The sequence below is a fragment of the Capsicum annuum genome, chromosome 3 (assembly GCF_002878395.1).
Source record: "Capsicum annuum cultivar UCD-10X-F1 chromosome 3, UCD10Xv1.1, whole genome shotgun sequence".
In the NCBI taxonomy this organism is placed as follows: domain Eukaryota; kingdom Viridiplantae; phylum Streptophyta; class Magnoliopsida; order Solanales; family Solanaceae; genus Capsicum; species Capsicum annuum.
In genome coordinates, this window is record NC_061113.1 from 4,722,743 (window position 1) to 4,738,109 (window position 15,367).

Below are 15,367 nucleotides of genomic sequence, written 5' to 3' on the forward strand. Positions count from 1 at the left end.
AAAAAAGTGTTGTACGCAGCCTTTTCTTGTATTTCTGTCAGAGGCTGCATGAACCTATGACCTTTTGGTCACATGACAACAATTTTATCAGTTACTTCAAGGCTTTCCTTCGACGTACACAATAATAATTTCGAAATAAAATGTGAAATTATTATTAAAGGTTAGATAGCTAACCACATGGAATATTCTTGTTTATCTCATCTGGAATGCTATAAAGTATTTTTTTTTTCACTTAAACATGGATAGTAGCTTGAAATATGTACCGGTAACTTGCAAAAACTTTCAAATACACATCATGCATTCATTAATTTGATATAAACATCGAACACAACAAATATTTACTTGTTCTGTACCTTGTAGTTACTTTGGTAAGTTCCAAGACAACCAGGCTCAAATTAAGGAAAAAGAATCTTCAAACCCATAATAAAGACATCCATTCAGGTTAAAATACACACAAAAAGAAACAAATAATATCATCAGTCCAAGAAAACATTGGACGGATAGCTTGGCGTAACTGCTGAAGTTGTTTTTTCATGTAATCAGGAGATCATGCGTTTAAGTCGTGGAAACAGTGTCCAACTGAAATACAAGGTAAGACTGCATACAGTAGACCCTTATGATCCGACTTTTCTCCAAATCCCGCATATAGAGGAAACTTTAATATAAAGTTATTGTCCTGTAATCAGGAGATCACGAGTTCAAGTCGTGAAAACAATGTCTAACTGAAATATAAGGTAAAACTGCATACAATAGACCCTTATGATCCGACTTTTCTCCAAATCCCACACATAACGGAAACTTTTATACAAAGTTATTGTCATCTAATCAGGAGATCATGGGTTCAAGTCGTGGAAATAGTGTCTGGCTGAAATACAAGGTAGGACTGCATACAATAAACTCTTATGATCCGAATTTTCTCCAAATCCCGCACATAACGAAAACTTTAGTATAAAGTTGTTGTCACGTAATCAAGAGATCATGAGTTCAAGTCGTGGAAATAATGTCTGGCTGAAATACAAGATAAGACTGTATACAGTAAACCCTTATGATACGACTTTTCTCCAAATCTCGCACATAACGAAAACTTTTATATAAAGTCGTTGTAATGTAATCAGGAGATCATGTATTCAAGTTGTGAAAACAATATTTAACAGAAATACAAAGTAAGACAACATACAATAAACTCTTATGATTTGATTTTTCTTCAAATCTCGCGAATAGCGGAAATTTTAATATAATAGATTGTATTTTTAGTCCAAGAAAACATTCATTTAGTTCTTGAGTTTCAAAGTAGTCAAATCTCAAAACACCAACAAAGAAAAAAGCAAACCTACAAAAGGAACAAAACAAAAGAAAAAGGAAACAGCTGAAAGAATACATTAAAAAATAAAAAGACAAGAGTGACCATCTTCTTGTTACTAATTCCTTTCTTGCTTTATTTATTTTGTAGCCAATATTTACTAATACATATACAATTTATTTAATGTATTCTCATAAATAAATGAGGTTTAAGTCAGATTGTGTGTACTTAATCTTACTCCAATTAATTTAAAATTGTTAGAAACAGTAGTTGAGTCAGAATTTTCACTAAAAAATGTCAGAATATAATGAAGTAGATTCACGAAGAGGGTAAAAAGTGGCAATATATAATATACACATAAAAAATCATTTTTACCAACCAACATATAGTGTAATTTTCCGACAAAAGAGTATCGGTCAACACCCCCTCAATTACATATGACTCCATCATTGATTATAAAAATTTATAAATTAAACTTCAAAATCCTTATTCCGCCTCTACGAATGTAATAAGTAATATCTATAAATCTCTTATTGTGAATTTAATTATTATTATTATTATATATTAATTTAAAATTATTTTAAATAGTAGTTGAATCAGACTTTTCATTAAAAAATGTCAGAATATAAAAAAGTAGATTCACGAAGAAATTAAAAAGTGTCAATACGTAATATATACATAAAAAATTATTTTTACCTAACTACATAGTGCGATTTTTCAACAAAAGAGCATCAATCAACACCCCCTCAATTACATAAGACTCCACCACTCGTTATAAAAATTTATAAACTTCAAAATTCTGAATCCGCATCTATAAAGAAGTCAAGGAGCGTCAATACATAATATATACATAAAAATCATTTTCATCTAACTACATAGTGTAATATCCGACAAAAAAGTGTCGGTCAACACCCCTCAATTACATACAACTCCATCACTGGTTATAAAAATTTATAAACTTCAAAATTCTGAATCCGCATCTACGTAAACCCCCACCCTCCCTTATACTCTACTTGTGGTCCTTTTGTCTACACTATACTACAAACATTCCCCTCTTTCCCTTTATTTTTTTTCCCTCTTTTTCTTCCTTTAACCCCCCAAAAAAACACCAACTTGTCACTCCAAACTTCCCACTCTCAAACCCCACACAAACCAAAAAAGCAAAAGAACAAAAACACCATATAATTTCTTGATCTTTTTACCTTCATATCAATGGCAAAACCACCATTTCATTTGGTGGTTCTTGTAATGTGTTTTTCACTTTTCACTCAAATAGTTAGAGTAAAAGCAACATGGTGTGTAACAAGAAGTGATGCAAGTGAACAATCATTACAAAATGCATTAGATTATGCATGTTTTTCTGGTGCAGATTGTGCACCATTATTGGAAAATGGACTTTGTTATCTTCCAAATACTATTCAAGCTCATGCTTCTTATGCTTTTAATAGTTTTTATCAAAGGATGAATAGAGCACCTGGTTCTTGTGACTTTGCTGGCACTGCTAACATTGCCAAAACTGATCCAAGTAAATCTTTTTTTGCAACTTTCTTGTTATTGGTTTGTCATTCTGCACGTTCAATATCTCCATTGGAGTCCGATTAATTTGTATTCACGCATGGTAGGGTTCATTTCTAGGGGTGTAATGTTGTCGATAAGAATTTTTTTATGCTCAGAGTTTGAGCTCCGAGACCTTTGGCTAAGGATGGAGTGATCCTATTAAAGTTCGATTAATTTGTATTTACGTATTGTAGGGTTCATTTCTAGAGCTGTAATGTTGTCAATATGATTTTTTTTTATGTCTAGAGTCTGAGCCCCGAAACCTTTGACCAAGGATGGAGGAATTCTAATCATTCCACGACTATGACAACTTTTTTCTTTTACTATTAAAATTTTTTAGATTTTTTTAAAAATATTTTGAATTATTAGCTACTTATTATAATGAGCTATAATATGATAGGTGAATAAGAGGTTTAGCTTTGGGATTCGAGTCTTCAAATTAGGCCTATGTGGTATACATTTGGATTTGTTGGAACTTGGAGTTTAAAAAAAAAAACTTATTTTCTCTTACTATGATTTTCTTAATTTTTTTATAAATAATTTAAATTATTAACTTTTACTATGGGTTACTACATATATAGTAGCTTTTGTGAACCATAAGTTTTTGAGTTGAAATCTTGAATATGAAGTTTTTGGGTGAATGTTTGGATTTAGTTGGACCACTTGATTATTATACTATAAAGAAAAAGTTTTTGTGTGTTATTTTTAAAATATGTAACTTTGGTTTAAGAAAAATTGAAGATTATTATACCCTGTGTTCAAATTCACACAAAAAAAGTTGAATAATAAGTTTTTGTGTCTTTATTTTATAGATTAAAATTAAGTGATTGAGCTGTTTTTTTTTTTTTTTGGTTGTAATGTAGGTTATGGATCTTGTGTTTATCCAGCATCTCCAAGGTAAGAACTTTAACTTTCTATTACATTTTTTTTTTTAATTTTCTTGAAAGTTGTCTTAGTTAAAAAAGGAAAAAGTGTTAAGAGAATTTTGTGGAGAGCAAAGATCTCAAAGAACACTTCGTAGGTTATTTTATCTCTTTACAGATTATGTTTGTTTCTTTTACTTTGACTATACCAAAAGAATGTTGGATATGTTCTTTACACTTGGAGTGCAAAACTAAAACAAAATCATATTTAAGGTCAAAAAAAAAAAAAAAAGACTATATGTTATTAATTTAGGTTTTATGCACATAATCTAGTGGTTTCATTTAAAAAAAAAAGTCTTAGATTAATTTTCATTTTTTATAAAGAGTTGTGGGAGGAAATATAATTACTTAATCATAGTTACTCTGTAGCATTTTTTTTTTTAAAAAAAAAACATTCAGCGCATTAAGCTTCCGTTTATGCGTGACATCTAGGAAAGGGCGAATCATATTGGTCTATTATATTGTACACAGTGTTACCTTATATTTTTGTATTTCTGCAAGAGATTGTTTTCACCGCTCGAATTTGTGACCTCCTGATTACATGACAATAATTTTATCAATTACTATGTTATAAATTTAATCTATCCGATCTGTAACAATCTCGCTATCTTCACTAGTTAGGAGTAAGATTACACAAACATAATGTGATTATACTTGATATGTTACTATTGATGATAAACTTTATATGTCAAGATCATAATATTTGACTTGATGTAAATATTTGGATCTTTGTTTTTCAATTTAGTGGTTTATATGGGGCATTGAAATTGTGTATATTGGAGAATCTCTAGTGTCAGTGTGCATAGGGTAGGATTATTTTGGTGTTTTTTTTTTTTGGAAACTCCAGTAAAACCCGCAGCCGCTACACCTTCTGTCCTTCGGGTGAGCACTCTGTAAATCCCTTACTGTGCAATAGCTCACAAACCACACAGGAGATATAAACCGCACTAGATAAACCCTATGCAACTAGCTCGATTGAGAAGGCATTAGGGGTGGATCGAACCCGCAACCTAGATATGGGAAGTCCCCTCAAAACCAACTCAAACCACTCCCTTAGGGGCATTATTTTGGTGTTTTGTTTTGCTATATTGTCCTCTTTAGTCTTAGAAAGGCTGCAAAAGCCAGCTAGAAAATAGTCATATATCTCGAGCACAGCATTTTGATTTTGACAATACATTTCCATACTGTGAATGGATTTAACTTATGTAGTGTATAATAGGGGCCGTTTGGTATCGTATTTCATTCAACTTGAGATTATTTTATCTCATCTGTTATGTGGGATAAAATTGTCCGCAGACCATACGACCCCTAAGTCTACGTTGTATCCGAGTCGGATACTTCTAATGTTCTTGGAGGGTCCGCATCCAGCGACATTTTTAAAAAGTTTGAGTAAACGTAAATTGACATTGTCAATAGAGTTTAATATCGAAATTCAGAGATGTATTAGTTATGCGGAGTCCTATATTGAAAAAACTACTAATGGTATTAGTTATGTAATCGAACTTTTAGAAATGACTTAGCTATGTCACCTACTAATAGTTGAACTTATTTATGCCATCGTCTTGACACATTTGGTTCTTTGGTACACCACTAACTAGTAAAGTAAGAATTAAAAGAGTTGAATGAAACTCATTTGTTATGATCATTTGCTCTTCCAATTCACGTGTATGTCCAAGTTATTGTTGTCATATACACGATTCTCTAGTCCTCACCTGTGAGATTACACTAGCATTCTGATGTACAACTTTGGATTGTGTGAAATTTTCAGCACTTCTGGTGGCTCTACTACTACTACTACTCCAAGCCCCCGTGGTGGTGGCTCAACCGGAGGCTCTACACCAGCCACAACACCGGTTCTTTTTCCACCACCACCGGGGCTTGTAAATGGCTATGGAGGAACAACACCGCGCGTTGGACCTGATATTCCTGACTCGGAGACTTCTAATGCTTCTCCCAAGTTGTCAAATTTGGTTCCTGCTGCATTACTTATGCTCCTTTTCCTTCATATTTTTCAATTCTTGTAGCCATTCCTGATTAGCCGGGGGTCTATCGGAAACAGTCTCTGTATTTCACCTCTAAGATAATGATATGGATTGCGTACACTTACCCTCCTCAGACCCCACTTGTTGTCGTTGTAGCCATTCTTGGTTAGAATATAGCCATACATTTGCTAGTGTTTTAAGGCTAGGACAGTACAATTTTGGTTAGAAAAATAGAAGTTTTCATTTTGCTATTATGAAAACTCCAGCCTATTATGAGGCGTAACACATGATATGTGAGTTAGATACACGTCATGAATTTGAATCAATGTGGTAGAGGTGGGCCCATTATCTAAAGAATGTGCGTCACTGGCCCTCGGAGATTTTCCGGTTATAAAGAAACATGGAAAACGTTTCGAATTTTATTGAATCGAATTGATTTGCTAGTATGTTGTTTATCCAATTCATTTGGTTTATACTTTGCTTTTCAAATTGAAAATAAATATCATTATACTTAATATAGATTCTTGGAACTATGATCCAAAATGAAGTAAAAATAAGGAAAAAATACATAAATTATAAAAAATAGCAACACATTTATCAAATTACATTTTTTAGCATATGTATTTGTATGTATTTATATTTTTGTAGCAACAGTTTGTAAAAATACAAAATACATATCGATCATAAGGGCATAAAAATCATATGTATTTGCATTTTTGTAGCAACAGTTTGCAAAAATACAAAATATAACTTGTTATGTTATATTATGTAATTATAAAACTCATAATTAAGGGGATAAGTATGTTATTTCTGAATTTTGCCTAAAAATAATTCTATTTACTCCTACTTTAAGACCAATAGCTTTAAAAGTGTCTTTTGTTTTTTCCCTAAAAATAATTCTATTTACTCCTACTTTAAGACCAATAGCTTTAAGGGGGTGTTAGGTATGAAGGAAAATGTTTTTTTTTTAGGTTGGGATGGGGGGGGGGGGGGGGGGGGGGGGGGGAGGGGGGGGGGGGTTGGTAAGAGGGGAGGGAGGGTGGGGGTGGGGGATAAGAGAAAAGTTTGAATTTTTTAATAAAATATAGATATTGTTTTTGGAAGGGGGCTGGTAGGGGTAGGAGTGGGGTGTAAGTAGGGGATGGACTAAAAAAAATTTTTTGAAATACTTTTTAAAACAATTGAATTTTGGAGGGTGGAGGGTGGAGGGTGGGGTTGGGGATGGGGTGGGGGTAGGGGTGGTGTCGGGGTGATAAGGTATTGGGGGTGGGGTAAATAATTTTGAGAATTGTATGAACATTTCAACTTTAAAGTGAGTTTGAAAGAGAGTTTTAGAAAATCTTTTCCTTACTTTTTGAAAGTAAGTCATTTTCCTTAGATTTAAGAAAAATAAATTAATTTGAAAAACATTTTCTTTCATACCAAACACACCCTAAAAGTGTCTTTTGGTTTTATTTATGATATTTCAGATCAATTTGCATGTACCTTGATGTTACTGTTATCTTTCATCAACATACATACAAGGTGACATTGCAACGCGCTATATACATGATTAAAACTTACACACACTTGATATATACATCAAATCAATACATGCATAATATGTATTTAAATTTAGAATTCATGTTATATAACCATATTTAGAATTCATGTTATATAACCATAATTAATTAACATGCATTTTACTTAATTACTTAACCATAACAAAGAACATTCGTTTGATATATATACATCGAAATTCATGTTATATAACCATAATTAATTAACATGCATTTTACTTAATTACTTAACCATAACAAAGAACATTCGTTTGATATATATACATCGAATGCATGTCAGTTTTTACGATAGAACTGTGTTCTTTTACGACCGATTCGAATTATTAAAGAGATGATAGTTAATAAAAAAAAAAAAAAAAAAACACCTTTAACGTAGAGAAATTTCAAAAAATAATTTTCTAAAATGAGTATCAATATATATTTTGGAATCCAAATATAACTTTTGAAATTTTCATTATTTATGATTTGATAAAATGCAAAATTGGTACATTGTCTCTAATCACGTTTGCCTTTGTCTCCCATCATCTGCTTCTATATTTGATTTCTCCACGAATGATACTTAATTTCCATTTAATAAATAACCTTAAAATAAAGAAGATTTTAAGCAAAAAATAAGTTTAATCATAAATAAATAGCAGAAAATATAAAGATTTAACCAAATTGATGCATGTAAATTGCAAAAAATAAAATAAAATGTTTTCAGGATTGAATACATACAATTTGACATACCTCATTGCAAGTAAAAACTTAATAAGTGGATGAAAAAATAGAAGATTTTAAGGAGTTGTTTGGTTGCTAATATCATGTTTGGAGCATTTTTGGCTATCATTTTACAATCTCATATGAATAATATCGATATAAATTATGAGTGAATTTATGTATTATTTTATCCGAAGTAAATAATAGAATAACTAGTCCTTCTATTTTAATATCTGCGTAACTCTAACCAATGAGTTTCCACTTTTCATTACATTCATAATAAATCATATATAAATTACAGAAAATATTAAAAATTCTAATGTAGCAATCTCTTTCAAAATATACAACAAAAGTAGAGTTTCTTGAATTAAGCAACAATTTTTGATGTACTAAGAATATTCGTGTTATCGTAATAAAAGGCCGCTATACACTCTGCCTAGAGTATAAATTCAATTTTGAAAAAAGAAAAAAAAAAAAAAAAAGACAGCCCAGTGCACTAAAACTACCGCTATGCGCGGTGTCCGGGGAAGGGCCCCACCACAAGGGTGTATCGTACGCAGCCTTACCTTGCATTTCTGCCAGAGGCTGCTGTTTCCAAGGCTTGAACCCGTGACCTCATGTGACCAGAGGCAACTTTGAATTTTAGTACTTTTGAAAAAAGAAAAAGAAAAAACTATGAGTCCTAACAATTTTGTATTTTAGTATTTTTGTATTGGCCAGGGTTTAATTACCTTTGTTTTAACAAGGCATTTGTCAGGTTGCCTTACTATGTAAATTATATCTCCAGCTTTGTTGTACATATCTTGGTTCCTATGCCATGTCCATAGAGCATGTGTCTCATTTTTCACCTGCAAAATTATCCACAAGAACAAATATGTGACCATCAAGAACTAGAACGGAACGCGCAAAGTGGTTATCGCGCTAAAGCAACTGTGGAAGCAGAAACGTGAAAAACTCGTGTGCATCAAAGAAATAGAAGGGCTCACTTTCTATCTTGAACCTATGCGTAACATGATGAATCACTCAAAACAGTCTGTAAAATGACGATTCAGAACTTTATACGTAACCAAGAAATCCCCGAGGGCAAGCTAGCGCATGGTTTGAAACTAGGTTGATGATGTGTCTCCCCCTCTACGCTAGCCTTGTCTACTCAAATACCATGTTTATCGCTGTTGCAGCATTCAAACTCAAGATGTACGCCTAGCCACTAGACCAAAGCCGGGGCACGTTATTTTGGTTTATAGGCATTTGACAAGTTGTAGCTATCTCCAAACGGTCTATAAAACGAGATTTCAATATGATCTTGTGCTACAAAACATCTTCAAACTCAGTATCGAAGTGTGTTTTAATACAAAGTTGAGTGATAGTTTAGGTAATAAATGGAACGACGAGTAGTTTGAGGTGTGAAACTTGCAAAAAAGTGATAGTTTTGATGTGTTTTTGAGAACTCTTAATTTTATGGTGAAAGAGACATAAATTTACCTCGAGTATTCCATGGCCGAAGCTACTTTCTCTATATGCACTATATTCAGGTTGTTGATCCCAGCAGAAGTTGCCAGCTGCTGGACCTGATGTAAAATTATAGGCACAGAATCCGCCCATAAATTTGTCCGGTGTGCTAGCTGGTTCAGGACATTTGCCAGGCTCGTCAGCATGTCCAATCGCCATCTTCTCGCGGTTTCCACCATCACCGACAGTTATATGAACTGGACCGCAAGGATCCAGTTTGTACTTATAGACTCTGTTGGTCCTTTCATAGGCATGAACCTGCAGGTTATGATAAAATAACAAAATGAACGTTCATCATTCTGCACCTAGAATGGTACAAAGTAGTTTATGTGCTCTCAGATATCGGTATATTAGTCTTGAACTTACGTGTCCATTGAAGACTAAATCGACGCCATACTCGTACAACAACTCTTCCATCGCTACCTTCATACATTCAGCTTCTCGATAGTGTGCCGTGTAAGTAGAGTACCAAGGTGGATGCCAAGTGGCAATGAGCCATGGAGTAACTGTCCTATCAACATTAGCCAGGTCCTTCTCCAACCACTTGTATTGATCATCTGTAATCATAAGCTTAGAAAATCATAACACTTTACTAAATTTGTCGAAACCAGTTGATAGACGATTTAAGATAATTTGTCGATGTTGACTAAAAGCATAACAAAAGGGAAAGAGTTACAAAATTGAAGAAAGGCTGAGCGTGTTGTTTACCTGATTTATTATAGGCGACATATCCCCCGAGCATGATGAAGTGTATGCCTCCCGCATTAAAAGAATAGTAAAACGGCGATGATGATCCACTTTCTTTTGATGGGAAAGCAAAGCGAGAACGATAGGCTGCAAATGTCTGATTTCCAACTTGTTCTTCTATCTCATGGTTCCCCTCCACCACCATGATGGGAATTTTGGACACCAGCGGCTGCATATATCTATTGAGACAATGTCAGAAACGGAAGCACCAATTAAACTACTGAAATATACATGTTTTTCTGCTCTGACGGAAATCAAAAACTGGTCGTTTATGAATAATTAGGGATTATCCCTGTTGAATATTAAACTCTCGGTACAAAAGTTGAAGTATCCATTTTGTTCTACGTAATGAATTATGTATTATTACTTTACTCGAGATGTGTAAAGTAAAATTTTGAATGGGAAAAAGGATTCAAGTTCTCACCTTCCCCAGTAGTCCCACCGAGGTTGATATGTCTCATGTATTGGAGTGTCGGGAAATGAGCAAGAATAGCAGTCTGAGCCAGTTCCATTTGTGAGATACAAGTTAGCATACGTAACATCTCCCACTAATAGAACAAGATCTGGATTGTTCCCCGTCAAATGACTAAGTGTGGAAGTGGTATTGTATGTGAGACCAAGGTCACCTACAATTGCTATTCTCTTCGGATAGCTTGTTGATGAAGAAATAGGCATGGTCTTGAAATGATAGATAGAACTCATAGCTGGTATATAAGGATCTCCACATCGATAATAGTATAACGTGGCCGGTTTCAACCCTGCAGCAGGAAAATTTGCACCAAATAACTAAATCAAATATGACAAACAAATCACTGCCATGGGAGACTTGCATTCTGAAATTAGTTAAACCTTCACAATGGTCCAAAACCAGTCAGTTGGTGTCGGCTATATGAATCCTCATTGACTACTCCATTTGAACTCATCTCAGGCCAATATTATAAAAATAAAACAAACAATAAAATACAAAATAAAAAATACTAAGTTCTTTATATTTTCGACTCCTAGAAAAAACATGACATGTAAAGTGAAAGTGCTAACACAATCTGAAATTCGACTAAGACTATCGCTTAATACTCTGCTGAACCCGAGCTTAGTGCAATGGAAATTCAACTAGGACAGAGAAACAGCTATCAAGTTTCCGCTAGGATACCTGTAAGTTGGACATGGTGTATGATTCCAGAAGTGTAGTTTTGAAGTCCTTCAAATGGATAAAGTTGATTATAAATAAGGGACTGGCCAATCGCTTTGCGTCTCAAGGAGGATTTATCTTTCCCATATTGAACAACACTACCAACTTTACTCGGATCCAATGGTTTGATCTTGCCACCAATTTGATATTCCCCTGCAAATACAGTAACGCACACATTCTTAAATCCATCTCAGATCAAGGATGTTAAGGCCAAAAGAAACAACATCATACCTAGTGTAGTCCCACAAGTGGGGTCTGGCGAGGGTAAGATGTACGTAAACCTTACCCCTACCTTTGCAGGGCAGAGAGGTTTCCGATGGATCCTTGGCTCAAAAGAGAAGGTATTTGAAGCAGGGCAAGGCCTCTAATCAGTGAGCCAAAATACATCTCATCTCACACAATTTAAAATTGCACAAACCAATTAAAAAAACCAATATCTAGTAATATGCTCATAAAACTACAAACCAAAAGTTAGCCATGACTAAAAAGCATATAATCTTGTATCAAAGTTTCCAATTTCTCAACTCAAATTTGGTGACCGTTAATTAAATATAACATATCTCAGCTGGAAGATGTTAAGGCTTTCTAATCAGCTAATCCAAGTACATAGAACTCAACAACTACAACAACCAACAACAAAAAAACCCAATGTAATCTGATTCTCTAAAAATACATGGCTTTTGGAGAATCCAACACGCACGCATTGACTTTTTTGACGAGTTGGAGCAACATAGGGGTAAAGTGTACGCAGACCTTACCCCAACCTTTGAGAAGGTATAGAGGTTGCTTCCTAAAAACCCTCGGCTGAACAAACAGTGAAAAAAGAGGCAATTTAAACTTGAACAAACCGATAAAGAGGATCTTTCATAGCCAATATTGTGTTCATATCACTGTCAATTAAAAGTTGGACATGTGTTAAATTGTGCTCATATCCAATTTTGTCCAATCTTCTATATCCAATATCGTGCTGATATCAAAGAAGATATTTTATGTCCAATCTTTTATAATCCAATACGGTGCTCATATCCAATTTTATCAACTCAGATTTGTGACTGAAAATTGAATCCACATACATTTTATAGATAAGCATTGGACATTGCCATTGCCATTGCGAGAAAAGACTCAAGAATATTCATTCCTTAAGAAGTGTTTTGAGCCAACAGACACCATATATAATTGATACAAGCATTAATTCATCGAGCTAAAATTTAAACAACAACAACAACAACATACCCAGTGTATTCCCACAAAGTGGGGTCTGAGGTCCATACCACTAGCACAGATAAAGTAGAGAGGCTGTTTCCGAGCTAAAATTTTAAAATTCAAACTAAAACAAAAGGAGAAAATTATAACAAAATTACCTGTAACCCAAGAAATCCAAAGAGAGTCATAAGTAGAAGAAAGTGAAACAGATATCTGCTCAGGCTCAAATCCTTTAACAGTCCTTTGAACTCTAGGGTCATTGTCTGGCAAATCTACAGCATGTCCCCTAAAACTTTGGTCCAAAGGGACAGTCACTGGCTTGAAGGGTCCATCAAGTGTGGTTGGAATTTGCCCCTTATTAACCTCAACAAGACTCACAAAAACCAAAAACCAAACCAAGACTGACACCACAACCCCACAATACTTCATAATCATGCAACAATTTTCATGCCCCAAATAACCAAATTCCAGGCTAATAACCTCAAGAAACCAAAAGGGTTGACAAAAATATAGATAAAGATTCAAACTTTAGCACAATAACTCCAGTATAAACCAAACCAAGATTGATCATTCAAGAATTTGCATGCCCCAATTAACCATATTCCAGGTGAAAAAAACTCAAGAAACCAAAAGGGTTGACAAAAAAAATAGATAAAAATTCAAACTTTAGCACAATAATCCCAGTATAAACCAAAACCAAGATTACACCACAACCCCACAATAGTTAATCATTCAAGAATTTGCATGCCCCAATTAACCAAATTCCAGGTTAAAAACCTCAAGAAACCAAAAGGGGTCACAAAAATATAGATAAAGATTCAAACTTTAGCACAATAATCCCAATAACCACCCAACAATACTTCATAATCATTCAAGAATTTGCATGCCTCAATCAAACCAAATACAAAAAACTTAAGAAACCAAAAGGGGTGACAAAAGTATAGATAAAGATTCAAACTTCATCACAATAACCCCTAATAAAAATGATAAGGGGTTATAATAACTATAGCAAACAAAGCTTAAAGAAAGTTGATAACTAAGGAATATGCTCTAAATATGCTCCAAGAAAAGATTGAAACAATGACATTTATATATACTAAAGTAAAATAAGTACTTACCAAAAAAAATAAAAAAAGTTACATGCTCTATAAACCATGGCACAAAAAGGAATTTGCTAGAAAAGGTGGGAAAATGAAACAGTGGATTATTTTATTTTTATTTTTTTCTGATTTCTGGAATTTTTAAATTTGGAAAAAAGAAGTGTTGTTGCACCTTGTCCTTATGGCCGCCAATGAAATAGATTGAGAATCTGAGATTTTCAATTCAAATATTTTTTCTATGTGACCTAGACTATTAGATTAAGTACATAATATATATTGTTAGTAGAAAGTGATAAACATCACGTGAATTTAACGAAGGTATGAAAATTGATTAGGACACAATGATTTTTAGAAAAAATTAAAAGGTGCTGTTATTTTTCTATTCTAGCCTAACAGATGGAGTATATAATATTTGTTGCTCGTAAAAGTAGCAAATATTGTAAAAATTGATTCGAATACAATGACTATTTAAAAAAAGAAAAAAAAAAAGAAGGCGTTGCTCTTTTTCTATTAAAAGGTGTTGTTTTGTTTCTTTTTCTGATTTGTGGGATTTTTAAATTTAGAAAAAAGAAGTGTGTTGTTACCTTATCTCAGTGATCGATGAAATGGATTGAGAACCTGAGATTTTCGATTCAAATATTCTTTTTATATGACTTAGCCTAGTGGACTAAGTATATAATATATATGTTGCTAGTAAAAGGTGATAAACATCTCACGAATTTAATGAAGGTACAAAAATTAATTAGGACATAATGATTTTTTTAAAAAATTAAAGGGTGTTGTTCTTTTTCTGTTCTAGCCTAACAGATACATGATATTTGTTGCTTGTGAAAAGTAGCAAATATTATAAAAATTGATTCGAACATAATAATTATTTTTAAAAAAATGGTGTTACTCTTTTTCTATCCTAGCCCAATCGACATAGTACATGATATATGTTATTTGTGAAAGATAAATTGATTCAGACTCAACGGTTATTTAAAAAAAAAAAAAAGAGTTATTCTTTTTCTATCCTACTCCAATTGACAGAGTACATGATATATATTATTTGTAAAAGATGACAAATAATATGAAAATTGTTTTGGACACAATAATTATTTAGGAAAATAAAGAAGGTGTTGCTCTTTTTTATATCCTATTCCAATAGACACAATACATGATATATGTTGTTTGTGAAAGGTGACAAATATTATGAAAATTTATTTGTATTCAATGGTTTTTTTTTTTTTTTTAAATAAGGCATTGTTCTTTTTCTATCCTAACCCAACCGACAAAGTACATGATATATATCGCTTGTAAAAGCTGGCAAATATTATAAAAACTGATTCGAACACAACAGTTATTTTAAAGAAAAGAAAGAAGGTGTTCTTTTTAATTGCCTTTGGTTGAAAAAGAGCATAGAGATGGTGAGGAATATTGTGGGAATCACAGTTATGGCAGTTAAGCCTGAAATAAAAAAGGAAACAGTGGGCAAAAAAAATGGTGGCATCCAATGAATTGTACCTAGATTTTAGTGTATGAATTATTTAATACTCCCTCCGTCCTATTTTATTCGTCCTAAATTTTTAAATTTAATGTCCCATTTTACTTGTTCTTTTT

The 15,367-nt window shown here is 33.2% G+C and overlaps 2 protein-coding genes across 3 annotated transcripts; one reads left to right on the top strand and one right to left on the bottom strand.

The window, feature by feature from the left end:
- The first annotated feature begins 2,254 nt into the window (after nucleotides 1-2,254).
- On the top strand, nucleotides 2,255-6,184 carry LOC107864503 (PLASMODESMATA CALLOSE-BINDING PROTEIN 3). Its single transcript, XM_016710891.2, has 3 exons — nucleotides 2,255-2,825; nucleotides 3,721-3,754; nucleotides 5,549-6,184. Exons 1-3 carry the CDS (start codon nucleotides 2,513-2,515, stop codon nucleotides 5,802-5,804), a joined length of 603 nt encoding a protein of 200 aa, XP_016566377.1. The 5' UTR covers nucleotides 2,255-2,512; the 3' UTR covers nucleotides 5,805-6,184.
- A 1,510-nt stretch (nucleotides 6,185-7,694) lies between these two features.
- LOC107864505 (purple acid phosphatase 15) lies at nucleotides 7,695-14,005 on the bottom strand. Of its 2 annotated transcripts, XM_016710893.2 has the most exons (8): nucleotides 12,827-14,005; nucleotides 11,427-11,618; nucleotides 10,701-11,034; nucleotides 10,238-10,455; nucleotides 9,896-10,086; nucleotides 9,503-9,787; nucleotides 8,752-8,868; nucleotides 7,695-7,903 (listed from the first exon to the last, which is right to left on the bottom strand). In XM_016710893.2, exons 1-8 carry the CDS (start codon nucleotides 13,101-13,103, stop codon nucleotides 7,892-7,894), a joined length of 1,626 nt encoding a protein of 541 aa, XP_016566379.1. In that variant the 5' UTR covers nucleotides 13,104-14,005; the 3' UTR covers nucleotides 7,695-7,891. The 2 variants fall into 2 exon arrangements, with proteins under 2 accessions (XP_016566379.1, XP_016566378.1); XM_016710892.2 differs by having other exon boundaries at nucleotides 7,695-8,868.
- Between the last annotated feature and the right edge of the window lie 1,362 nt (nucleotides 14,006-15,367).

Bases quoted from the DNA above. Each gene is read 5' to 3' on its own strand.
- LOC107864505 (XM_016710892.2), bottom strand. From the start codon at position 13,103: ATGATTATGAAGTATTGTGGGGTTGTGGTGTCAGTCTTGGTTTGGTTT. The intron at 11,619-12,826 runs GTAATTTTGTTA...CTGTATTTGCAG, and splicing joins TTGGATTTCTTGGGTTACAG to GGGAATATCAAATTGGTGGC. The intron at 11,035-11,426 runs GTATCCTAGCGG...TTCCTGCTGCAG, and splicing joins ACACCATGTCCAACTTACAG to GGTTGAAACCGGCCACGTTA.
- LOC107864503 (XM_016710891.2), top strand. From the start codon at position 2,513: ATGGCAAAACCACCATTTCATTTGGTGGTTCTTGTAATGTGTTTTTCA. The intron at 2,826-3,720 runs GTAAATCTTTTT...GTTGTAATGTAG, and splicing joins CATTGCCAAAACTGATCCAA to GTTATGGATCTTGTGTTTAT. The intron at 3,755-5,548 runs GTAAGAACTTTA...TGAAATTTTCAG, and splicing joins GTTTATCCAGCATCTCCAAG to CACTTCTGGTGGCTCTACTA.